Source organism: Strix uralensis, chromosome 3, assembly GCF_047716275.1.
Source record: "Strix uralensis isolate ZFMK-TIS-50842 chromosome 3, bStrUra1, whole genome shotgun sequence".
In the NCBI taxonomy this organism is placed as follows: domain Eukaryota; kingdom Metazoa; phylum Chordata; class Aves; order Strigiformes; family Strigidae; genus Strix; species Strix uralensis.
The window spans coordinates 113320688-113348558 of NC_133974.1; the positions used below are offsets into that span (position 1 = coordinate 113320688).

The window sequence follows — 27871 nt, forward strand, 5'->3', positions numbered from 1 at the left end:
GCTGTTATCAAATTCTGACTTTAGCGTTGCTGTTAATTACTAGTTCTTGGTCACTACATAAAGGTAATGTGAAAGCACCTGTTCTGAGCGTAACAGTATATAGTCCAACTGCATCCTGCTGCTTTACTACTATTTTTTCACATGCTCCAGACTGGCCATATGGTTAGTTTGTTTGATAATTTCCTCAGGAATACTCATCAAAATGGCCAGTTTGAAGGTCTTACCCCTTGGAGAGCTCTTTTAGTGCATTTCCAGCAATCTCATCTCTTACAGAAGCATGAATGCTATTTTGCTGCTTTGAAGAGCACACCTGAGTGGTAGATTTCCCTCATTTTGTCTTCTATACTGACCTTTAATCAATGAGCTTAAAATACCTCCTTTACTTTGTCACTCAGAAGTCTGGTGTATCTCCACAACAAGAAGAGATACTTCTTTCTTTTTTTCATACAACTGCTTATATGAATTTTTATCTTTTCATAGCACAAATATATCATATTCATTGAGAAATGCTCCACGAAGTAAAGTTCTTGTTTCAACTTCACATGTATAAGAATTCTCCTTTTAATGTTCTTTATTACGTATAATTTGTAATTCTTTCATATGAAATTTTACTTTTGAATACACTTTCTCTATAAACAGAACTGAATCCTTAGCTTAAGAACTATTTTTTTTTTTTTTTGCAGAAAATTGTAATGGAGCTGCTACTGCAAGGTATGTATCTGCTAGGGTATTAATAAAGCTTTGTTAATAATGCAATGGGGTCTTGTAGGATTTCATATTCTATTGTCATTTCATTAAAAAGAAATTATTCTCAAAAAAATAAACAGCTTCATTCAAACAAAAATATTCTGACTTGTCAAAAACAGAAGTGCAAGAAAATAATGTTCTTTCATGGAGGAGCCAAATCAACAAGGTTCTTGTGGAAATAAACTCAAAACCCTTAAATCTTATCTCTAGAACTAAGTGGGATACTGAAGAATAAAAAATACATGTCTACATTCCCTCAGCAAACTAGATAACTTCCATTTGTTCTCTCTTTGTTTCACACATATGTACCAGAAGTAGTAATACAAATGCAAAGAACAATTAAGACAGCTTTCAAGCATTCGAAATAATGAGGGGCAAAAATGATGACAAATTGCTTTTGTCATTATCTGAGTCAAGCTCTCATGCATCAGAACGGGTGAAAGCATACCACCAATTCCACAAAAACATCACGTGAATGGCAAGATTCTCATGGATTCAAGTGCAATGAAAATTTTATATTAAAAATGTGTTTAGAACAGAACCCACTAACCCATTAATTCTTATATTTGGAATGTACTGCAAATACACTATATACCACAAGCTAAAAGTCCATCAGGCTTACTTCAGGTACAGAGGGAATGTGACCTCTCAAGATGACTTAGAAAAAAAAAAATCACTTCCTGAGCATACTTAGAAAGTTTTGACAGTCATGCTGTTTAAGTCAGGTAGCTCATGAAAGGTTTTTATATAACATTTCTAAAAATACAATAAAATGATATTTCACCCAAGAATAACCTAATCCTCCTTAACATCTTTGCATAGGGATTAGAGCAAATAAAACCAAACCTGTTAGTATTTTCATGAGAGAAAGTAGTTCCAGGCAGAAATTGGGTATGACACTCACATCCACTGACATTTAAAGAAGACTGAATTTAAAAAATCAAATTCAGTCCTCAAATATAAGAGCTACAGGACTGAGATATCTGAAGGTTAGTACATTATTATCAATTAATGGGTAAGTATAAAACCTTTAGGATTTTATTCTATCTCAGTTTGGTCCTTGAATGAAATTGCACTGCGCAATTTATTACTCAGTGGAACTGAGTAGAGGACACAGTTTGTGCCAAGATAAACTAATCAGAGATTTATGTATTTCATTGCTGACATCTGTGATTTAAACATCACTCACCAATTTGGCATTATTCTTAAAGAAATTTACAAAATCTCTTGATCAGAATTCAAAGTCCCAAATCTACATATATTCTGAAGGCTTTTAAAGAAGGCAGAAGGAAATCCTAAATAAACACATAATCTTGTCATGTTTTGCATAAATATCCCCAAATTTCTGTTGATGAATAGTGTCTGCTAAAAACCGTTCTATGACAAGGGCACAGAAATAACTTGATACATTCCCCCAAACTCCAGACATTTTCTTCATAAGCAATTTCAGTAGAATAAAAATACAAGTCTTTTTCTTCCCAAAATAATAATTAAAAAAAAAGCTGTTTTAACATTTGCTGAAATAGAATTGCACTAGAGCGTACCTTGCAAAATAGATTAGAGAGGAAAAATTACTTTCATATGTTTCCCCCTAAAGGAAATATATATTTTATACTATTTTAAGGAAACTGAACCTGTTGTCTCTTGTCCAAGACCATTATTGAAAACAGCTGATCTTGTTGTACTTTGAAGTACTTACAAAGGTAGCAACAGATTTTTGGCACATAAAAATCTTGTTAGTGATTAAAAATTACAATATTTGGATTTCTGGGTGGCAACATTTTGAGAGAGATTAGTAGATATTTCAAAGTAATAGTAATTTATTTATTGTCCAGGAATGGTGTATCAGATACAACATAAACTAATTAAATATGTACACTACCTCCTGTGATCCTATAGTGGCAGCATATACAACTATAAAAAGGAAAGATAAAGGAAAGGAGTGTGATGTACATGTAATATTGTCTGCAAATGGACCACAGAAGATAAGCATTTCTTATATTTTAAGATAAGATTAACATAAGATTTCTTATATTTTAATATATTCTGCTACATTTTAATATATTCTGCTACAGTTTAGCAATATTAGGAAATACCTATGTAGTGTGTCAGATTGCTTTTCAGAGCTGGTATAGTAAGCAAAGACACAAAAGAAAGTTTGTCAGCAAATTGCCATAGACATCATGAGAGGTGAGCAAGTACACTCTGCTGTACTTGCTGTACTCCCTCTATTGACTCTGCACCTAGAAAAGCTCATAAAATCTTGTTATGTTTATGGCTATTTCCATTTTAAAACAGGCCTGAGTACAAGTGAAAATTATAACAAAGATTATTTGTTCCAGAGGAGGGGTCAGAGTAATATTATGGTCTTCAAACATACAGACTCTACATTTCCTCACTATTTAGCAAAATTAGTGTTGGAATAAAAAGATTGTGAATCTAAAATAAACATTTTAACATTGTTCTACTCGAGAGTTTCTATCTAATCACTCTTTTCTTGTGATCCGATTTATTAGCCTTGCTTAGCTGTACAGTTCAGCTGAACGTATTATGCAGATGTACCCATGAAAAGTAGATAGCACAACAGTGGCTATGCACGACCATCTAGCCTGTGGTTATATTGAATAACCCAGGAGCTGGAATGCAATCTATGGTTCCCTTTCACATGTGTTTAGCCAGTTCTTTCTCCGGTAGATTTTGCATTCTTCAGTACGTTATCATCTTCTGTGACACAAGTGTTACGCACTCTGTTTGGTCACTTTATCCAAATGGTAAACAATGTGTAGCTGGACTATGTGTTCAGTTCAAATTATATATTTTCAAATGGTCATTTGGACATTTCCCAGTCTATCCATCCTTCTATATACAATACATATATCTATTGTTCAAGAAAAACAAGTGAATTATTTGTTAGTCTACTGTCTAACTGCTATCTAAAGATACCTTCATGAGAACTTCATGACATCAAATGTTATAGCTACAGTCATTTAAGCTACATGTACTTTAGGTCTTCATAACATTATTTCATTGTATAAAGATCAGATTAAAATGATTTCTGCATAAATGCTTTTATAAATAGTAAAAGCAATACATTTGAATAATTTTTTATGAACAACAATAACTAACTTCCATGAAGGTGACAGCTCAAGCAGTTTGAGGTAGAACCAAACTCCTTGATCCAAAAATTTCTGAAATCAGAAAGAACATTCCCTTGCTTTCAAAGGTTGCCGAAGGAGAATCATTCCACTATTACATCACTGAAAATCAGTTTTTCATTTCAATTCAAACATAGATGAACAAATTCATCTTATGCTTGTAGGCTAATTCCTTGTAGCAGAAGAACAAAAAGGCTAGAAACTTAGGAAAGTGCTTTTCTCCTCTTTACTAGCTAATTAGTCCATATTGTTCAGAATAGCCTTTATGTAATGAGGTATTAATGATAATCACTGTTTCCCCCCCTACACCTTTTTGCAAGTACAAAGCTTTACATTCTATGACGTTTTGTAAACACTTTCTGCCAGAAAGCTCTAAAATCCTTCATACAATAGCATCAGCAAGTACTACTAGAGTGCAGTAAGCCTAAGAAGAAAATTCTTTTTATCAGCTGACATTTATCCCAATAAAATACAATCTTACATGTATTTTAGTAGGTTTTCTGATCATTTCCAGAAACTATCTTTGCTTTTGCTTGCAAAGGAGATAAAATTAAAAATATTTTGATGGTACATTTGTTAAGAACCCTTTTATAAATAAACACCATTTTACTCAAGGATATATTAATCTTGGTAACAGATCATGTTGCCATGTTATACTATGAGAAATAAACCACAAACCATGCCCAAACAGGTTATTCCGAAGAAGAACGTATGTTTAAAAAAAATATGTATAAGTACATCAGGAACTTTGTTGCCTTTAAAGCAGTCTGGAATACCCTAAATTGCAACAATTTATTCATTACTTTTGCTCCAATGTTTCTATCTCAACTACAGCTCTATATTCTATATAATACGTAACATCTAAAGCCATAAGAAAGATCCACTTCTCTCGTAGTAGGTATTGGTAGGAATATAGCAAAATATGCTCTGAAATCTCAGACATTACTAAACAAAACAGACAGGGAATGGTAAGAAGACAGTGAATATTATTAACCTTATTTTATGGATGAAAAACTGTGAGGGAGATTAAATACTTGAGATATATAAGGAACTTGTAATAGAATTGTGAAAATAAAATAGCAATTCCAAATCCCATTTCCAGTAGTTAATTACTTCTCAGTCCTTCATCTCTTCTTTTTTCTTTTTTATGCTTCCAGATGTCTACCATTCATCTGATGTAATCATTTATGAAGGATCCAGTTTTTAAAGAAGAAATAATATCTGGGTCCAAAGCTAAAAAGGTGTTGTTTCATAATAAGTTTTTATTAATCATAGTAAATTCTGCAAAAATCAAAACCCAACTGCAAAACCCAAGAACATTTCAGAGGAGAACTTGCAGCTGGCCATATGTTAAGTATCGTACAGTTCTTACCAAACTACAGTGACAACATCCTGAAGTAAGAAGTGTACGATGAGACTCATGATGAGACTTGTGCACCCTTTAGAGATAGGTAGGCAGTACACACCACATTCAGTAACCAATATTTTGTTGAAACTTGGCTGAGCATGATATACTACTATGATAGCTAATAACTTTCCAGATATTTTTGCTATGTTCTTCTCCTGATATAATTTATTTGGTTACCAAAGGTTTGTTTCAACAATATTGCCAATCTCTTATTTTATCAACAGTTTTCCAGGCTATCTTTTACATAAAGTCAGAGAAAACACCAAGTCATATTGAAACTTAGCTGAAATACTTTTTAAAAAAAAAATAAAATTCAGAAACCTGTTTTAAAATGCAGCTAAAAAGGAAGCAACTCTCAAAACTATTTTTGACAGCTATGAAAATTTCAGTATTAAGAGTTTTTCCAAGATTTGATTTAAAAGTGATGTTACGGACTCTCAGAAAACAGAGGTCCCGTTCCCAAGCTCAGCTGAAAAACTACATCATTTTTATTAAGATATAGCACAGTGTAGCTACTAGGCTTATTCAGAGACAAATTTTACCATACTTATCTTTGAAAACAGACTCCTTTAAAACAGAGAAAATATTTTCCAAATCACTGAAAGTTTTCCTAATATTTCCAATAAATTCCTTAAATAATTTTTCTGGCCAGAACACTGATAATCAATAATGCTTGCAGGAATTAATCACAGCTATATAGACAAAAATTCAAAAAGATGTAAGTACGAGTCATATGGGCACTTCTCTTGTAGCAGAGCAGGCAAAGACCTTGGCTCCCCTTACGTTACTGCATGTTCACAATCAGAAAACTGCTTTCTATTTGCCCCTTCGGATCAACTGGCATAACTGCCTGAGGAACTGCTCGTTCCAAATGATCTGGATTTAGCAAGGTCCTCCCAAGAAAATTATTCCTCTTTACCCAAACCACTGTAGTGGGACCAACCTGCAGCAGAATTCCCCATCTGTAGGGGGGCACATCTGAGAGAGAAGTAACCTTAGGGGCAGTGGCTACACTGTTTCACTTAGTAGTCAGCTTCATTTGCTGTTTTACAAGTTTTACAAGTGAATGAAAATTCCTGGCATAAAATAATAAGTGCAGCAATTTTAAAAATACTGAAAACTACCTATTTTTTCATCTTACTGATATAAATCCCAGAGATGACACATTAACAACTGTAAAATAAATATGCCTCTGGTTAATAAGAGAAGTATTTTTTAAAAAATATATATATTTTTTTTTTAATTTAGGAAGCTTCATAAAGTTTCATTCAGGACAAGTTGTTTTCTAGAATTTTATTAAATTGAGAAGAGTTTTTAGCGAGTTTATGAAATGCATGAATGTTGTAAATAAGCACAGAAGCTGGTATTGAGAAGTCTGGCAAGTGTAGGTAGTAGATTAAATGATGATCAGAGTGTCAATACATTTAACTTTTGTTGATATCCTACAGCCCCATTAGGCTAGCAAACTTTTGCTTCACTCTTTGTATACTATCATCTATGTGTCAAAAGAATAAAAAAGTTTGCAGAGGAGTACTGCTGAGCCAGGGACATATTTTAAATGACAGTAAAATCAGAGTGCATTAAATTATACTCCCTTCACTGCTTAGCGAAAAACAGCCTTTAGGGATGTTACATAGGACTTGGATTTCTGACTGGTACTATTTCCCTGCAGAACTTAAGCTTTCCTAAAAAATAGCACTGCAATTCTTTTATAGAAAATGCAACAAAGAGGTGGTAAAAGACACATACATTGAGCTTGAACAAAATTTATATGCATACAGATATCTGAATCTAAACTCATTCATAAAAAAAGGCATTTCTAAAGATGAATCTAATAAGGTTACGTAAAAAGCACAACATTTATAATATGTAAAAACGTGAATAGTTGTCTAAAAATTTAGATATATACTTGAATTGGTTGTCTGCAGTTCTGCAGTTCAGCTTGTATCTGATCATGCTTAAACCATGATTTTAAATTTTTTTTTTTTTGACTATTGAACTTTTTTCTTTTAAAAGCCTTTATTTTCTATTCATTGTAACACACATAGTCCCATTTAAATCAGTGGAAGTAATAAAGTTTAATGTTGCTGAAAATGTCTCTAGGTGATTAAATACCAAAAGGTAACATACAGGATAATCATATGCTTGTAAATAGTCATATTGTATTATTAAAATAAGTATTGTTATCTGTGGACTATTTGTATATACATTAATATATATTGGGGATCAAGGGGATAAAATTATTCATACAAATCATCCAACCAAATACAGTGGGACCATCTGTGAATTAACCAATCATAAACAAACTTACTGGGAATTCGACTGTGATTTACTCTGTCTCCAGCTCCTGTCCTAACAGCTTTTTATTTGTATGCCTCACAGTCAAAATAGTACACAGTATAGCAGAGTGGATATAATATAAATCATGGAAAGGAAAAGGGAAAATAAATAATTTTGATCTTCCTAATTTTTTAAAACACAAAGAAAGAGCAAGCAGATAGTTCTGTAAGTAGAAAAAGGAACAATCTTTAAATAAGGAGAAAATTAATAAAGGTGTGTTCAAAGTTCCAGGTCATTAATAAATATGGCTCTTCTAAAGACAAAAGTATTTTAAAAATATTGGCTGGTCAAGTCAAAGATTAACACTGCATTTCTGGCTCTTGTGTATGTAATATTGTATTATGGCTATACTATTATTAAAACTTTTACAGGAAGATTTTAAGAAATTTTTTGGCAAAGTTTTTTAATGGCAATACTGAACAAACAGATGTGCAAATACAGGGTTTATATTTTATTTCAAAGACTCAGTTAATTCCTTGGAAAAATGGTTCTGCAATGTACTGAAACGATTTTGTGTAAGTATTTTTTTTTTTGTTTCTTTAAAAGACACACTTACTACAGAGGAAGACCGATCATAGCAATTAAAGAAAATAGAGAGTGACCCAGTATAGTAAGGAAGTCTTCTTTTTTCAGTCATAAAAGTATATTTGATTTAGTCACAAAAAACCATCTCAGCTGAAAACCTGACATTTATGTTAGCAGTAGTATCTCCCCAAGGGAACTCTAAGTAAGTTTCATTTCCATTCTGATTCCTTTTGACTTCAGTCTTATTTTCAAGCAGAAATATAAATCCGATTTGGGCAGGAGTAACTCGACTTTTGGGGTTAAGCCTTTTGCCAATCCTTTGAAAACACACCAGAATCTGTTCAAATTGCAAACTTCCTCAAAAGTATGTTTGTACAATGTTAGTGGAGATGTCTTGGATTTTATCAGGAAACTCCTGAAAGACCGTTTGGACTGTGGTTGCGTACTTTAACCCGCCTCAGCAGGTCTTCCCAGTCACTGGAAACTGTAGTCTGTGCTAGGTCCTTGGAGCTGGAAAAGTGTCAGTCCATTAGCAACTTCCCTGCTGGGAATGGGCCCTGTGGAAAGGGTGCTTCCTCATTAAAGTGCAGAAAACACTATGGCTAGGGCTGGGATGTCTGAGTGGAAGTAGAGTTTTAAAAACCTATAAAAAATTGTACACGCTGACTATTTTACTACCTTAAAAGAATGTTCTTTAGGTTGCAGAGTCAAAAATAGCAGCTCTGAGACATAAGGGTTCTTACGTAACTCAGATCCATCCACTTTATTCATATACGTTATGATACAGCCTTTAATTACACAGTTTAATGCAATTGTCTCCAGAGCCTCCTTTACTTGTTCTGTACACAGAAGAGGTCTATTCTTAGCAATGTAATGACTGAGTAATGAAGAAAACTGTTGTGCCAATGAGCAGTACACCTGCCCCTGCAATACAAGAGTCCTTGCTAAATGGGAGTGGGGTGTACTGCATACCAAGGAGAGGTGAATGCTGCCTTGCAGAAATATGTTCTACCCCCTTCTCTCCTAAAAATCCCATGTGATTTTGGTCAGGTTTTTAAAGCCAGGCATCTTCTGGGTGGTCATTCCTTATGCTGTTCAGGACAATTGCATCTTTGGGGAGCGTGCCTTGCTGGATATCCCAGAATATGCAGTGCTGATCACTCAAAGCTGTATCTGAAGTCAGTGCGAACGGTGCTTTGAAGTTATAGTGGATGCTTAAAGTATGTAGCGTTATATGCGAAGTACTCAGAAAACCTTCAGATTGTGCAGTCACCGTTAGTGAATGTTTTTACCTGCAGTCTCTTGCCTCAGTTCTCCTCTACGACTGGGATAACAGCATCTGTCATCTTACATGGGCACTGTGTAATTCTTAATATTTGCATACCAGCTCTGATTCTGTAGTTATGAAAACCTTAGAAAAGCCCAGGGAAAAATTAATAATTTCTCTTCAGAGCTGACTTAAATATGGATGATAAATAAAGCTCAGGGCTACACACTGAACAGCAAGGAGAAAACAAAATATTGAAGAACTTATTATCCAGACTATGCACTGAAAGAGGCAGAACCCTTGAGGAAAAAGTGGTATATGATCATGTAATTAAAGACTACTTCATAATGGATACCCAGAACCAGAGGAAATTTAAATTGCACAGTATCTTTTGTCCTGACAGTTCATAGCTTGTGAGAGCTTTGTCTTATAAACTTAATAATATTCTCAGAGCACAGATTTTGAGTGCAGTATGTTCATACATGTTAGACTGACACTGATGACTTAGGTTGATTAGAGAAGCAGCAAACTGGCCATACTGAGCTATGTTTTAAAAACCTGTGCACTAAATGGGTATCAAAGAACAACCAAAGGGGTGTGAAGATTGATTCGAACATGTAGATGAAAAAAATCCATGACAGTCTATCTTCCAAAAGCAAGCATTTTAATACAGGATAGGTCATCTCAGCAATGGGGGTGGGAAGTGGGGTTAAAGTATGAAAATTTTTTTTAGCTATGAATTCATAACTTTATAAGGGAAAAATCGCATTGCAAGTTCTTATTATACCTCTATAAATATAGAAAAAGTACAGAGTGGAATAAGTAATTTTTTTTACCATACAGGTATGCAAAACAAGCAAGCAAAGTGTCTTGCCAGTCATTTTTGTGCTGGCAAAATGTTTCTATGCATTTGAATGACAAAGGAAACCTCTATAAAGATCACAAAGTAATATTACATAGTAGTGGGAAGGTTAAGCCTCTTTGTTTCTCAAGGTTTTGGGGTGTTTTAATATTAATATACTTGAAAGTTGGGGTTTTTTTCTACCCAGAGGACCTGATTCTGATCTTACTCTTATTTTATAATGACTTAATGTATTAGCTTCAGGAGGCATCAATCCTGATTTACACAGACATGAAAGGAATACCAGGACAAATTAATTTATTCCATCAATTGACAGAGATTCTACTGAATGTGACAAACCTGCAAAAGCAATGTATTTTAGAAATATTGTCCAGAACAATATATATGATTTCTAAAGACATTTTTCTCTTCCAATTCCATTAGTTAGTTAATTTCCTTAGTAACTCTTTCTTCATTCTTGAATGATTGAAAGCTTAGTTTTAGTCCTGAGTTCTGCACTTGGGCCACAACAACCCCCAGCAGCGCTACAGGCTTGGGGAGGAGTGGCTGGAGAGCTGCCAGTCAGAGAGGGACCTGGGGGTGTTGATTGACAGCCGGCTGAACAGGAGCCAGCAGTGTGTCCAGGTGGCCAAGAAGGCCAATGGTATCCTGGCTTGTGTCAGAAATAGCGTGGCCAGCAGGGACAGGGAAGGGATCTTACCCCTGTACTCGGCACTGGTGAGGCTGCATCTCGTGTTCAGTTTTGGGCCCCTCACTACAAAAAGGACATTGAATGACTCGAGCGTGTCCAGAGAAGAGCAACGAAGCTGGTGAGGGGTCTGGAGCACATGTCGTATGAGGAGTGGCTGAGGGAACTGGGGTTGTTTAGTCTGGAGAAGAGGAGGCTGAGGGGAGACCTCATCGCCTCTACAACTACCTGAAAGGAGGTTGCAGAGAGCTGGGGATGAGTCTCTTTAATCAAGTTGAGTGATAGGACAAGAGGGAATGGCCTCAAGTTGCACCAGGGAAGGTTTAGACTAGATATTAGGAAGCATTTCTTTACAGAATGGGTTGTTAGGTGTTGGAATGGGCTGCCCATGGAGGTGGTGGAGTCCCCATCCCTGGAGGTGTTTAAGAGTCGGGTTGACATAGCGCTGAGGGATATGGTGTAGTTGGGAACTGTTAATATTGGGTTGATGGTTGGACTGGATGGTCTTCAAGGTCTTTTCCAACCTAGATGATTCTGTGATTCTGTAAGTCACTGAGGGCTCAGACTGGGCAAGGACCAAGTTTCCAAGACATAATTATGTACTATTTTTCAAATTTCTGATGAGGAAGCTAAGGAACAGCAAATTTGAGTAACACCAAACCTATACTCAGTTCACTTTATATATTTAGGAGATCCAAGGCGTAATGAGCCCATATTAAAGTACAATAGCAAATAAGTAAATGTTACTAAGTTCTCAGAGGCATGCTTTTTGAGTTAGGTATATCTCTGTCACAATAGATACAGCATCACTAACTGCTTTTTGCTATTTTTCAATACAAATGTGAATAAAATGGGGAGACAAGTTCCACCTTTAAATACTAGCAACAAAAAAGATGAAAGCCACCACTCATTGAAGGTAGCTTTGTTTCTGAATTCCCATGGTGCCATCAACTTAGACTGCTATTTTTCCACTTCCAATAGATATGTTTCTGTTTTTTTAATAGAGGAGAAATTGGAAGGAAATTTTATTCACTTGCATTACTGTGCATGTTTCCATTGTTTAAGATTTACAAAATCCACTAGTATGACTCAAGTATCACAATGGGTAATATGTGACTGAATAGCAGAGATTTGTTTAATCAGTCCCTTTACAAACTTGAATGATGTAGGTATTTATAATGTGCAAGAAAGACCCTACTTATTTAAAGACTGCAATGATATTTAAAACAAGAGAATGGGATCCAGCCAATAATAAGAGAATAGATAAAAGCTCTGAATGTTTTTATTATTTATTTATTTAATATTTTTCAAATATTAAAAATGTGGTTGTCAGTGGATTTGCAAGAATAACAGGTCAAAACTTCTATTAGATTAACTTTCTTCTGTCATTGAAACTTTGTTACAAAAACCTGAATAAGAAACAGTGTGAAAATATTTTTCTCATAACTTCGAATCTGATGTTTGACTTGTTTAAATTTTGAGTTTCAAAATTTGTAATGTGGAAAACACAAATAAAAACTGTGCTGTACTGCTTAAGTGCACAACTTATTATAATGCCAGACTCAGTTGTTTAACTGACATAGAGGAAAAAGCACAAGTTCAAGGATGTGTAACTAACTTTCATCCTAGCTGCTCCTCCAAATACCTGGGACCAAGAACAATGTCAAAAACCACAGAAATTCCTGAAAACTACCACAGCTGATACAGTGTTTATGGAAAACTAATGGAGTTTGGGGTCAATAAGGAAATATATTCAAATCACATTTTCTTCCTGCTGAACTAGTGGGAAAATTCTGATGCTTTCCTCATAACACTGAAGTCAGGAATGTTTTATAAAAGAACATGAAATCTACATTCAGAGTTCTTCAGTAAATGTTTAACCAAACCAGACAAATATTTTGTCTAATGTTGAAAGACAGTCACACAATTTATGTCTGAAAAACTGTATGTTCTAAAAAAAACCCAGTGTTCTTTGCAATGTAATAGTATTACAGAAATTATTTTTCTGCAGTAAGTATCACAGAAAACAAACTCCACAAAGAATCGGCTCCTGGGAAGTTCAGCCACATTCGTCTGAGAAGGATGTAGCAGGACAGCATTAATCAGTTCTTAGAAAATCTATTTACAAATCTTTCTTGTATCACTCCATGATAGTCTTAAAAATTAAGTGACATACTTACAGCTATTGGTTTATAACTTCCATTTTCACCTGTCTCTCCTCTGATGAGGAAATATGGGAAGGAAAGCAAACTCAAAATAAGTAAAACTAGTAATCTCTCTGTCAGCACTAACATTCCTGGAAACTTCCTGAAGAAATTCCCCTGCTCTTCTAGGGGATGTTGTCATGCAAAGCATCTGTCTGCCCCATTATAGATACTCACCTGAAATTCATTGTGCTTAGACCTAGCAGTGTGTGTAGCCTGGGAAGGAGATGCAGTGTCTCACCAGCCTCTCCACCTCTTGTCCCTGAACCTTCCAGGTTAAAAGTCTGATTTTACAAATGTAAAATGTAAAATGTAAAAATGATTTTACAAATGTTAAATATAAGCTTGTTGCTGCATAACAACCAGTGGAATCCAAACTTTTAGACCACTTTTATCACTCCTGTATGATTCAGAATCAGGAAAGATAACATCTTTAATAAGGGGGCTGTAGAGTTGGGTTTTTTTTTTTTTTTGGCTATCATTAGGGCCCAATTCTTACATTTTTATTAATAATTAACGTTATCTTTGCATCACAAGACCATAATTCATCTTAAAGCTATTTATCACAGTTGTCCCCTAGACACTCATTGTACAAATGCTGATATGTGTGTGTGAACATTTCTGTTGTCACCTTTGGGAACAAAGAAGAGTCAGGATAAGCTTCTAAAGAAAATTACAGTATTGAGATACAGATCTTCACCCCACGTCTACTCACTAATTCTTTGATTTTCTACACACTTCTTAAAAAGAAAGTACGTATAATTTATGATGTATACATGTAAACTTTCTCAAGGAGTCTTTTCTTAATGGAAATACCTCCTTTGATAGAAGTGTCATTTTTTTAATCTTTTGTTAAAGCTAAAAAGCATGGAAGAGAAAGAAGATCAACATGGTCATTCTGTATCAAAAATTAAGATGCAGTTCTGAAACTTTGGAACTGTGACAGACATCTCCAATTACATAATGTAATGTCAGTGACCTCTCTGATGGCTGTACACGTTCTTTTCATTACAAAAAGACATCACTGTGGAAAGAATCAGTCTAGTTTCTCTGCCTTTAAGCAACACAAAGTCCTTTGTCTAGGCAAAATCACCAAAAAGTCAAACCTTTTCACTTCAAGACCTTGTGCATTGTGCCACAGGCTAAAAGCAATCTGCAACTTGCACACCTACATAGCATTGTTGGTACTAACACTTACATAGGCAAAATATACTGTTTCACAGTTTGTAGTGGCAGCAACCACAGAAGTGATTCTACTGAATACACTGCCTGCTTTTTTCGTAAAACAGATTTTTCCACAAATTACAGAGTCCCTTAAATGTGAAACAAAATTAGTCATATAACTTTACTCTTACAGCATGGTTCATAAGCATGTATTAAATTAATGAATAATTATAATGATGATGATGATGGTAATAAATATCCAAATTTATTAAAATTATTTTCTCTATAGATATTCCCAGATGAATACTACAGTCAGAATCAGCAGGTTATTTAATTTGCCCTAGATCTTCTCTGTTTTCGTATTCCCACTTGAATAATAAGTTCAAAATCAGCAGGTTATTAGGTTTGCCCTAATTTTAAACTTGAGTCAATGGGACTTCAAATTGATTCCAAAGGAAAATGAAAACAGAACCTGTTTTTCTTCAGCTATCTCTAAGATGCCAAATTTGCTGCTTATTAGGACCTAGTTAAACAGTTCTAGGTTCATAAACAACTCCATAGAATTAAAGGAATCCAAAATCCTATCATACAATTCTATTCTTACACAACGCTGCCAGCATACCTCTGCCTCTTACTTCTTTACAAGCTCAAACAAGGCATGACTGAGGCTACCTCCCAGTTTCACCCCCAAATTTCTCAGTGAAAATGAAAGATAATGAAACTTTTCAAAAATTATGTGATCACTGACTGGGAGCCAGAGTTCTCCACTATCCTCAGACATTAAATTATAGATCCTTTTATAGTCATAAGGACGACTTTTGTACAGGTGTTGTAATGTTGCAAAGGATGAGAACTGTTATGACCAAGAGAAGAGCTGAATTGTCAAGGGAAAAGTGGTTGGCAGTTGACAAGCTACATCATTTCCAATACCTAGTCAGACTAATAGAAAGCATGTAATGGCAGACCAGTTGTGCACAACAAGAAAAGCACATTATTCTGAACACTCAGCTATGGATAGATAGGCAGTAGGAATGGTGGCAACTTCAAAGCCAGCTGATAAGTATCAGTTCGGTAGACTAAAGAGGTTGCACTACAGTAAAGGGAGCTTCAAGTCTTGATTTCCCCTACTAGATCCCTAATAGAAATTCTGATCCTTCAGGTACTTGATGGTCAGGAAGAAAATCCTACCAAAAATCCTGTACGGAGTGTCATTAGTTTAACTTTACAGATGGATAAACCAAACTGGAGAAGTGGTATGAATTGGCTAGCGTCGCTGAGAAAGCAATGTCATATCAAAATCATGTGCTTTTTCCTACTTGGTTCATTAGTTACTACGGGTATTTTGTGCATTAAATCTCTCACTGGTTCTACCGATTAGACCAAGACCCGAGAGAATGGCTAGACGTTAGCAGGAACCCACCACATGCAACTACTTTTTAGTTTGGCAGAAGAGAACCTAACTGAAAGATTGAGTTCTGCTTATATGACAATATAATCCAGGCTGGTAAAGTGCTTGTGATACTCTCAGATACCATCACCACAGTTCAGAAGGAGAAAGTTTCATTCGAGAAAGTGCAAATCTTTGTGGGAAAAACCTAAATTATTTTGTAAAGGATTAAAATATGATGCCTGGTCAGTGTAGAACTAAATAAAGGCATCAAAGTATTATGCACCCTGACTTTGCTAGTCAATTCTATATATGACAACATAGTTAAAGGTATGCTTGCTACATTCTATCAAATCATTCCTTTAAAGAAATATACTTTGGTCTTTACAATTTATTCCTCAGGTATAACATGGTGCACAACACCTCAGAATGCCTTTCATTATTCTGTAAAATCATGTGTTTATGAAGGCAGACAACTACAGTGCAATAAGCTAGACAAAGTATTTTTCAAGAAGCTGGTATGGCTTCTGAAAGGAACACCAAGCTTTCTGGAAGACAAAACATTGTATTAATTTCACAAGATAGCTGGATGGACCTTTTTGTTTTAAATTACTAACCAATTTTGATATGTTTATAAAAAGAAGCGTAAAACCTCAAAGCTGCATATGTTAACATTAGCCTCTATGTGAAGCTATTTCTATCAGGAACTGGTTTTACTTGCCAGCCTGTTTCCCCATTCCTATCCATCAGCTCAGTAGTGATGATGGAATAAAATTATATGTTCTGTAATCCAAATGTTTTCCCACAACTCCTTGGCTAGCATCTACTGTTAAAAGACTCCTAGGGAGCCAACCTGCAGCTGAGAAAAAAGATCAAGTACATTTGGTCCAAAATGCCTGTAAGCCTTGAAGTGTAATTACATTAAAATATAGACAGTTTTATTATATAATTTTGAAATTCTGAATGAATATGACCAATCTGACACAAGGTCCTATGATGCTAGATGTAAATTCTTCTAGCATATTAGCATTCTATAATTTGCAATATAGACTTAAAATTAACATGGACCCTGCATCTCAGCTAGGTACAAAGGGAAGCAACAACCTCACTATATAAAATATTATTGATCTGGGGTACTAAGATGTATGCTATATGCATAAGTGGTCTTTTGGAAGTATTTCAATATCAGCATTTTGAAAGGATTAGCAATATTCAACAAGTAGCCTTCTGAGAAGATAATATAAAACAGACTGCCAATTCCTAATTACCAGTGACACGGTATTTAAATTTCTGTGATTTTTACACGAGGCAGATATTGAAATCAATATCCTATAATGCTGCATCCTGGCAAACAAAATAATATATCAAATTGCATTAGGAAAATAATGCAAAATTCTGCTTTAAACTGACATAAGGATTCTGTTTTCATACGACTAAATGCGGAGGGCACAGATTTAACACAGTTATGAAAGACTTTGGGATTATTTGACTATCTGCACTCAAGATCCTACCCTGACAACAAAGTCACTATTTAAAAATATTGAATTAAAACATTTATTATTAAGTTAATCAAATCGGTAAATATAACCGAGCCTCAGTGTAGTCTCTTGTGGTTATCTAGCCCTCCTCCTCCTGGCCATTGGCACTGACAAGAACTTCAGTATGCAGAAGAAATACAGTATCATGAAATACAAATCATGTAATGGAGATGCGTTCTGTAGATAAAGATTCTGAAGTGTAAATCAAAAGGAAACTTTTGCTCACAGTATTTACTAGCCAAAGTATCCTTACCTAACTGTTCGAGAAGGATAAAGACCATGGTGGCTACTAGGTTAAGATCAACTGTAGCCAATGAGTTCAACAGCACATCTTTGCACTCAAACACATATCTTGCAAAAGATAATTAACGCCAAAATATGCTTATATGTTTTATTCAAGGCATAAGAGAATTAAATTAATTAAAAGATGAAAATTTTCAGAGAGTTATAAATATTGGATGACTTTTTGAAAAGTTAATATGAAGAAGCAAATATGCACAACAAAGATAGATGTAATATATTCAGAACCCAAACAAACAAATCTAAATGCTGGCTAGCCTGAGACATCTGTAATTCACTTCCTTAAAAAAATCACTTTCACAGTTCAAACCATAGCTGGCATCAACTTCTGAATATCTGACAAGGAAGAATATCTCTTACAGTGAACAGCTGCATGAACAGTCCTCATTTTTCTCACAAAACAGAAACTCAGTACAACAGTTAAAATAAAATGTGTTCTAAACAGGAATATTTTGAATTCACAGAGTAATTGTCTCTATAACATGCTAATATTGAGGTAAGTAGGCAAGTTATATTTTAAAAAGGTAAATTATCCTGTATGCAATTTTTTCAAGCAGTTACAGATATAGAAAAACAGAAGGGCACGGAGTGGCACGAAGCTAGGGTCAGTGAGAATCTTCTCCCAAATCAAAGTTCGTTATATGCTTTTTATTTCCTCCTTCAGAGGTATCTGCCTGTTTTCTCAGATGGGATACTGGGCAAGGTTATTTTTCTATAAATGAGGATGAAAGGAAAATTTTTATATATATATATATATATATATATATATATTTGTCTAAAGCTAGAGGGTCACTATTTTATTAATTTAATATTTAAAATAGGGTTTTGTTCTGAAATTTTAACATAAGAAGCAAAATGAGAAGAGGAATATGGAGGCTCACTGATACGAATCATGTATTGTCCCTACCTTCTAGGACCCTGACTTAATTCACTACAAATCTGATTTTAAAGATCAGTCTTTTTAATGAACAGCTCTCCCTATCAGAGAATCAAGCCATACCAATTTGAGTCATTTCAGGGAATAATATAATTTTCACTGAATAGAAGATTGTGATGTATGTCAAAATTTATCAGAAAATTGATATGGCAATCAGGTTTTATTTTAATGCTAGTCTTATTCCTAACAATTTATCATAATTTTGTGTATTTTTCCTTCTACTGAGTCACTATTATTATGTGAAATAATATTCCCTTGCCTGTTTCTGTGTTAAATAGAGATTTTATTTTTGCTTTTAGAAGCCTCTTGTACTGTCTTTACTCATAAGCACACGGACTCATCAACAACAGAACTGCTACAGATCATATTTTTCTGTGCTGTGGACTGCACACCCTTGATACTCAAGCAAAACTCCGGTCCTTTTTCTGTGATTCGTGCCAAAGCTCCCATCGAAGAGAGTTTAGGTCCTGTTCGAACAAAGGGCATGACTGAATGCAACAAATCTGATTCTTTCCTAGCTTACACTGTTCTTACTCTGGTGTAGTTCAAATAATATAAATGAAGTTACTCCTGATTTAGGCAGGTACAGGAACAGTTAAGTCTACTGGGAATAACTTATATTGCTATGGGTTTTCCAAAACAAATAAAATTGGTTCAATTTCATTCTTATATGAAAATTTTACTTCAGGAAAAATTAACGAGATTTTCAAAGACGAAAATCTGAAAAAAAAATCCACCAGATTTTTTTCCTGAAAATAACTTAAATTCTATTAAAAATTGTATCCTAATGCTTGAAACTTTGACTCTAAATCAATTATTCCTAATCTCTCAAATGTACAAGTCAGGATAGAAAATTTGAGAAATATTTTCTTTGCTGTTGTTGTCATTAGTGTTATTGGTTCCTAAAGTCCTCATTATACTGTGGGACTCTCTGTCCTACCAGCCTGCAGAGACGCAGAAGCACACTAAATCCAAGAACATCAACAACAACAAAAAAAAAATTATAAAAAAAATCCAAGGAAAATAGAATTTAATTACCATCTTTCACCTTTAAAGAAAAGGTATCAACTAGGACATGTGTTTTTTCCCCATCTAAACCATTTTTAGTCAAAAAGCAAAGCAACAGAAAGAGTGAAAACTCAAAAGACCCCTCCAGATTGTTGCAGTCTGAGATGATCCTCCATCCTTCAGCAATGGCAACGTCTTACTAAGGGTAATTTTAGGAAATTTACACATTCCAGGAACAAAAGATCAAAACTCAACAGCATAATTTCTATGTAGGCTATAAAGAACTAAACAACAGCGAGGGTTTCCTTCTTGGCAGACATAATGGTTTTACTTGTCCTTCTGCCTTTTCTATTTCTTAGAATATTACATCATGTATAAAATAGTTCGAGATCTTTGACAGCACATATGAGTAGCTACTAATCCTTTCATCAAAACCTGACTGATGGGAACTTCAGTTACTCTTTTCTCAATCAAGAGATATAAACTGTAGGACTAGTTCCGTTTATATTGCTATCTGTGGAAATGTTGCCTCCTGTTTCAAATGAAATCAGAATCTGAATATTTTATGTTCCTTTGTTGAGAGTGTATGCTAAAATTATAAGTGTTGCTATTATTTTATAAGGCTTCTTAGTGGTCAAGGGGCACGTGAGGGGAATCTTGATCCCACTGATGTCAATTGTAAAACAGACAGTGTTTGACCAGCATTTTACCCTAAAACTGGGGGATTCTAAATATTATTTTGAGTGTCATCTTCTTCTGAGCTCTATGTATTTTTTAATGTATATAAACTTATATGTATATTTCAATAACATTCAATCTAAACATAAAAATGTTCCTTAAAAATAGCTATTGAACTTCTTATTATGTGAAGATATGATTTTCTCTGACTGATATTACATGCAGTTATATGAACTTTTTCATATAAATATCGCATGTTCAAAATAACTTCAAATAAATTATGTTTTAATGTAAAGGGCATATAGATGTATAATAATATATACATAACCGTTGCTGCTTTAACCAAGCTGCTACACCTCATAATTTTCTTTTTGGTTCATAATAGGGCCTGACTCAAAGATGCTAAAACAACTCAATATTTTACAAACACCTACATATTATGTAGTACCACATATTAAAAATTTACATCCAAATACTAAATCCATTGATATGATCTTAACTAACAGAAAAGATATTTAATTTTACAGTTTCTGGGACTGTGTGCTATTGAAAGTACAAACGTCTTATTTTCTGAAACTATTGTTTGCTCTTTACTTACTAAAAACTATTTTAAAATGTTATTGGGGTTTGATTTTTTTTACGAATGGCAGATGAGAGATAAACAGCTGATAAAGTAAACAGGATGCAGAATGACTGTAGTGTTTTGAGTATTGACACTAAGGACAGGAGGTGTTACATAATAAAGCACAGTCACAAATGATGTTTTCTTTCTTATAACGAGTGAAATCTGATAGAAATGCTAAAGGCAAATTATTCAGCCATAAATGTCATGCAGCCACTCAGTGAAGATCTTAATTTGGCCTGGATATCATCTTATTTATATTTACCTTTTACATTTTAAACTTAGGTCTTTGCTCTCCAATTTTGACATGAAGATTATATTTTCCTTTGATACCTTTGCTCTTATTTCACTTGTATACCTTTACGTCCTGTTCTAGGTACACAGCACAATTTCTATGCTTAAGGAGCTGCAAGCAATGGTACATTTACTAGCAAAATAATAATTAAAAAAAAAAAAAGAGTCCTACATGCATCTGCAAAGTAAATGTTCACACTCCTTCCATTTGCCAAAAACAATGGGCACTGAATATGAATCATATTTTACCCAGTGATTTATTTGTAGATGGGATTCAGGAAACTTGTTTTTCTAAGCTCCCTCTTCCTTGGTAAAACTATTGAGTAATTTTGTGGTCTTGGAGTATGTACTTCCCCCTTGTCCTTTTGTATTCTCCCTGTCTAACTGGCATGGTGAATCGCTAAATACATTGCAAAGCAGTACTGTTCACATTTGTGCAAAAACATAATCCTCTGTTTAATCCCCCTCCTCCCCAGCAACAATTTAAGGAATTCACAAATAAATCACTGATTTTATTTCAATGACATAGCAGAGGCAAATATCAAATACAAAGTGGACTCTGGGTCTCCCTTATTCTACAAAAATAAACCCAGGTTGTCTTTACACTTAATCCAGTAAAATTCTCCCCAGTGTCACTTTCCCTGCTCCCAAAACTAATTGCCACCAGCTGCTTATGACAAGTGTGCTCATCCCCTCTCTCAACTCCAGCCAAGCATGATGCCGGCCACCCCTCCCACTCAGGTGACACCCGGTACCCAGGACCCATCTTTCCTCTGGCTGGGACAACCCCAAATCACACCCCGCCTCTAGAAGACGCCCAAGTAACGTCTTCCTCCTCTTTCTCCTCTCACCCAGCCTCGCAGCGAACAGAAGAGTGATGGCACCATGGTTGGCCACAGAGACACGTGGAGGGCAGGGAGGGGAAGGCAGGGAAGAGGGGAGCCAGGGACGCGGCAGAGAGGGAGGGGAGGGAGGGAGATCCACTCGTACAGATGAAACTCCATGCAGGCCTGGCCTCCTACCCGTCCCCTCCACGGAGTGATGGGGAGAGGGTTGTGGGGCAAGCTGAAATGGCACCTTACCTTCGCTGCAGTCCTTCCCCCGAAAGCCCGTTTGGGAGCAGTCGCAGACGGCCTGGTCGTTCAGCACTGAGCAGACACCCCCGTTGAGGCAGACGTCCTCCCGGGCACACAGGCGGCTCTGCTCGTCGTCCAGCCGCACCTCCTGGCTCTCCACCGGCGACGCCTGCGTGTAGTTGACCCGGACATCCGTTATCCAGCCCTTGAAGGGCTCCCGGTCCTTGACAGAGGAGAGCGTCAGCTTTAGCGTCGCCGACCGCAGCTCCGGCGGGAGCCCCCCTAAGAAGAGGCCGCTGAAGACAGTCATGTCCCGCCGCTTGGACTTCACCTCCACCCACTTGGCCTCGGCCCGGTCGATGATCAGCGTCGTGTTCTTGAAGTGGCGGCGGATGACGACAGCATGCCAGAGGTTGTCGTTGACCGCCGTGTCGGAGAGCAGGGTGGCGGGCTCAGCGCAGAAGATGGAGAAGCTGAGCTGCAGCCGCCCGCCCTGGGTGAGGATGAGCTCCAGAAAGTCGCAGAAGCCCTCGTCGTCGAAGTAGAGCACCAGCCCACTGGAGCTGCGCGTCTTCATGTTGAAGCTCATCTCGCTCTCGCAGCAGGCGTTCCACTTGGGGAAGCGGGTCCACTGGCCCTCCGCCCCCGGGAACTCCAGCCCGCTGCCCAGCTCGGCCCAGCAGCCCAGCAGCAGGGCCAGCCAGAGCAGCAGGCAGCCCCCGCGCCGCACCAGCGCCGCCCCCATCCTGCGCGGCCTGGGGCGGGCAAGCGGGGCGGCAGGGCCGGGGGGGGGCGGCGCTGGGGCCCCGGCGGCAGACAGGGTAAAATCTTGCCGGGCGCCGGCCGCGCTGGGAGGTTCGGGCACACTCACCCCCGCCCCGGGCGCGGGGGTCGCTGTGGGGGACTCCCCGGGGCGGGGGGCTTCAGGCGCCCCACGGGATGGGGTTGGGCACAGGATGGTGTCGGGGGCTGCCGGAGGGGACCCGCGGTGGGGGGAAGGCGCCGTTGGGTCTCTTCACTGGTCAGCCGGGCTTTGCAAAAGGTGTCCAGGGGCGGGTGAGTCAGCAGAAATTTTCCCCAAAGCCAACATTACCAAACCGGGTGAAAAACCAAGATCGGTGGCAAAACCCTCCTCCAAGTGGATCCACCAGCTTGGCAAGACTGTAGCAATATCCCGGCGCGTGCGCGCCTCTTTTTACATCCTCTCCGACAGCTGTAGTTTCCCAGGAAGCCAATTACTGATCCCAGCGCTGCCTCCCTAGGACGGATCCTCTTGTCAGATCACGGACTGTCTGCCATGGTGCTAGAGCAGCGTCAGCAGACGACAGGACTCATCGCTCGTGGTTTCCTGAGCTGCCTCAATCCCAACGGGGTTGAAACCCAGAAGCTGTCAAACAGCTGAGTGGCTACTTGACATGCAAAGCCTGACAGCTCCTCTTCTGTTTGCTTGCAAAAGGCCAAGGCTAAGATCCAGCGGGGTGATTTTCCTCTATTGTTTTTGTTTCTGACCTGCAAGGAATTGAAACAGAATGATAAGAAATGACAACTAATAACATGTTAAATCATAAAGTTGATCAATAGTAGATGTCTGTGATTAATTTTCTATTTCAACTGCTGTTTGACATCAGGAAAATGAACTGCTGCTGTGATTTCGGAGTTACTGAGAAATCATAATAACTTGCAGCGTTAAACCTAAATCTTAATGTATATGCTTATACTACATTACATTTTTATGGTATAATCTATACATAAACTACTTACCTTTCCAAAACTTTCAAATATTTTAGTTGCATATTTTATTATTACAAGGACAATGTTAACGAGAAAAGATGGTGTTTATTCTGCAATTTGTTTTATTGTAATTTATTTATGGAACTACCAGCACCTGTGAAGCTATAGGGTCCTATTCATGCAGACAATGCTACCAAGCCCAGTTCTAGTTCTTTCCAATACAGCTCAAAAACATATAAAGTGGACTGAGCTCCCAGCAGGAACTGGCAGGCTTCACTATACATGGCACACCTACTGGTTTATTTTCACAGGGTGAGGAAGAATCGCAATGGTTTCTTAGAAGGCTTTTTGAAAATTTCAAACCGCATTTTTCTCTGCCACCTGGTTTCTTTCGGGGCTGATATTCTCTGTTATGGCAGGGAAAATCCAATTCAAACCAGCTCTGATGTTGACATTATTCACAATGCAGATCAGCTAATCCCAGGTGTTAGTCCTCTGAAATGGGTTGCAGTATTTTATGTATGTTTACTCAGCTGCCCTTATTTAAGAGGACAACTCCTCATTTTAAAAAAAAAATATACATGGCACAGTTCACTCTCCTCCTCTGAAGAGGTCTCTGCATTCAAAGCATTTCAGCAGAGAGATTCCCCTCTCTGATTTTCTCCCCCCAAGCCGTGATATCTTTTCTGGAAGGTGTGTATTAGCAGATCTCTCCTGATGGAGGAGAGGATCTCCGCCACCTCCCTCACCCACCGCTTCCCCTTCACCTCCCTCCCGTTCCTTAGCCAGCAGCACTCAGGCAGGCAGAATGTCATGTCCAGAGCTGCTGCCAAGCCCTTTGCTGGGCTGGTGTGGGTGTGGGTGTGTGTGTCTGTGCGTGGGGAGAGGGAGCAGAGACGAGCCTGCCAGGGCGAAACCTGCTTTAAAACAGGCACACACCTCAGCTGCACGCACCTGACACGTTCAGAGCTGCTAAGTCACCTCCTACTCTCTCTTTATATTTAATTTCATTCCTCTAAATGTCAACACGTTTATTTTTATTATTTGTCACACGCGAGGTGGGCAAGCGCAGCAAAAGGGAGGCAAGGAGAACCCCCAAACTTCGCGGGCAGAGGCCAGCCGTGCCCAGCCAGCACCAGGCAGCGCCGGGAGGCAGAGACCCCCCAGGTCCGCCCCCCCCCCCCGCGCCCTCCCTGCCCCCCAGCACAGACCCCCCAGGTCCCCCCCCGCGCCCTCCCTGCCCCCCAGCAGCAGCCACCACCTCTCGCACCGCCGCTACCGGCCGCGGGGTTTCCGGCAGCTCCCCCGCAAAACGCGGGGCCCGTGGCGGGAGCTCCCGGCCCGTCCCCGCCCCGCCGGACCCGGCCACCCCCCACGGCCGTTCGTGGGGTCCGGGGGAGGCGGCGGGCAGGGCCGAGGCTGGCGTGTGGCCCCGCGCCGCGCCGCCGCTCCCGTTTCAGCACCCGGAACAGCTCCGCCCGCGCGGCCCGACGGGGCGGCCGCGCCCGCCGCTCCCCGCACCGCCGCGGGGCCGGGCGCCAGTGGGAGCCACCGCGGGGGGGGCCCCGGGGGCGGCCGCGGGGAAGGGGCGGGTGGGGGCAGCGGGATGGGGTGCGTGGGGGCGCGGAGAGCCGGGTGCTGCTGTGAGACACGGCGCGCGTGCCCGGGGGGCGGCGTGAGAAATGGCGTGGAGGGGGGATGCGGGGTGTGGAGGAGCGCGGGGGCTCATGTCGGTACGTGGGGAGGCGATGCGTGGGGAAGGGGCGCAGGGGGTGCGTGTTCACGAGGGTTACCGGGTAGCTGGGGCTGGGCTGGTCACTCGGGGGGAGCGGTGGGTGGGGAGGAAACGCGGGAGGTGCCGCGGGGAGGGGGCGCGGGGGCCGCGCGGAGGGGCGCAAGGAGCGCGGGCAGCCCTTGCGCCGGAGCCCACGGCGGGGAAGGAGAGGTCTGCGCGGGGAGCGCCGCTGTGCGTGGGGCGCAGGGGCGGGAGGGTGCCCGGAGCCCGGGGTGTGTGCCGCGGAGCGGCGGAGGGGGGGGGGGGGGGGGGGGGGGGGGAGCAGGGCAAGGACACGCGTGTGAGTGTGAGTGTGCCCGAGCGATCCCTACAGGTGTCCGCGGAGATCCGCCGCGCGGGGATCCCAGCCCGAGAGCATCCCTGCCCGCCGCGGGCTGCGGCGCTGACACCCCCCCCCCCCCCCTCCCCAGAGCAGCGAGAGGGGAAAGAGAAAGGAAAACAGAGCGAGAAAAAAAACAGGGGGGAGAAAGAAAGGAAAAGGGGAAAAAAGAAACAAAAAAAGACAGATGGAAAGACTGAAAAAGAAAGGAGAAAGAGCCAAGGCAAAAACCCGAAACAACTGCTTATTTATTACTGCCGATATAATTCACACACTGTCAATAAACAGCAGTGTTGTCATTTCCAAAGCAGAGGGACACTTTCATTCTCGAACGAGGGCAATTTATTAACACACATATATCTCAAATGGGCTCCCAAGTACCAGACACCCCTGCCAGCAATGTGTATGTGTATACACATGTATGTAGCAAGAAATATACACAAACCAACAGAAATGTAGCTATTGCGTTCAGCGCCTCACCAGTGAATTAATAGGCTTCCCCCACCCCTCTACAACCATTTTTTCTTCAAAAATTATGGTTTAGTCACAGGTGCCCCGATTGAGCCTTTTCAAATTAGAAAAAGAGAGAGAGAGACACCCATAGGTCAATAAATCCTTAATAAATGCTAGGTCGGTTGGCATGCACAGCGCTTGGCAGAATCCTTATTGTGTAAAACACAGGGCATTGTCTCTGGGTGCGGGGAAGACCAGAGAGTTCACAAATTACCGGATGAAATAAAAGGATCTGAAAAACAACCTTGCTGCAGCCAAAGGGAGAAGCGCTCTAATTCAAAAGCAGACTTAACAGCACCATTAATCTTTTCCTTTCATTTCTACGTAATTTCTAGAATCAAATTCTGTCCTAAGCGGCTGGAATGATCGATTTTGCTACCCTCCCAGCCTGCAGATGTATTTATTTTAATATGCCTGTGGTATAATTTCTACCCCTTCAAAAATGCATACCATCAGCAGGAACCCGAACACTTTCAAACACATATCGAGGAAGCCGGGTGCCCTCTTTCTTCTGGCTCACAATAGAAAATGTCCCAAATTATCAATGCACTTCCTGCACAAACCCCTCGCCTCTTCCAGACCGCCGCCGATAAGGAACAATAATATTGCGATATTCATTCCCATCGCTGCCCCGGCTTCGCCTGCCACCAAGGCAGCTCGCGCCAGGGAAAACATGCAGCAGATTGATTTTATTCCTTAAATCTCACGGACCCCCCCTCCCCTCCTCCTCCCGACTTGGCAAGGGATAATAAATTACCGCATCCAACCTTTAACTTCTCCCTCCGCTCCACCATCTCCTCTCCTCGCCATCTACCTCTCCACAACGCCGCACGCAAACCCACCAGCCTCTCGCGCCTCCGCCGCCGCCTCCTCCTCCTCCTCCTCCTCCTCCTCCTCCTCCGCCTCCTCCTCCTCCTCCTCCGCCGCGGCGAAGCGGGACTCGTCCTCCGCGGCGCCGCTCTGTCCGCGCTGCGGACGCGCCTTACCTGCGCGGGGTGCCGCGGAGCGGGGCCGGCGCGCCTGCCCGGGGCTGCCTCTGCCGCTCGCCGGCGGAGCGGGAGCTGCTGCGGGTGCGCGGCGGCGGCGGCGGCGGCGGCGGCGGCGGCGGCGGCGGCAGCGGCAGCGGCAGCGGCAGCGGGGGGGGGGGGCGGCCGCCGGGAGCGGGGGGCGGCGCCGCCGCGTGACGCCGCCGCGCCCGTCTGCCCGCCGGGGGCGGTGCCGCGCGCGCTGCAGCCCCCGCCCCGCCCCGCCCCGCCCCGCGCCCGGCCGCGGCCCCGCCGCTCCCCTCCCGGGCCCCGCCGCTCCCACCCCCC

General features: G+C 40.0%; 1 protein-coding gene across 26 annotated transcripts in view; it reads right to left on the reverse strand.

Moving 5' to 3' along the window:
* Positions 1–27658, reverse strand: part of NRXN1 (neurexin 1) — a 735374-nt gene extending 707716 nt beyond the window's left edge. For 24 of the 26 annotated variants that reach the window (XM_074863985.1, XM_074863984.1, XM_074863975.1 and 21 more), the window contains exons 1-2: positions 27326–27411; positions 22207–23709 (exon numbers count right to left, since the gene is read on the reverse strand). In XM_074863985.1, the coding sequence (XP_074720086.1) occupies positions 22207–22945 (739 nt within the window). In that variant the 5' untranslated portion in view covers positions 22946–23709; positions 27326–27411. Of the gene's footprint in view, positions 1–22206; positions 23710–27315; positions 27412–27544 lie in introns of those variants that run through there. The other 2 variants (XM_074863962.1, XM_074863963.1) reach the window with 2 other exon arrangements.
* Positions 27659–27871: the final 213 nt, after the last annotated feature.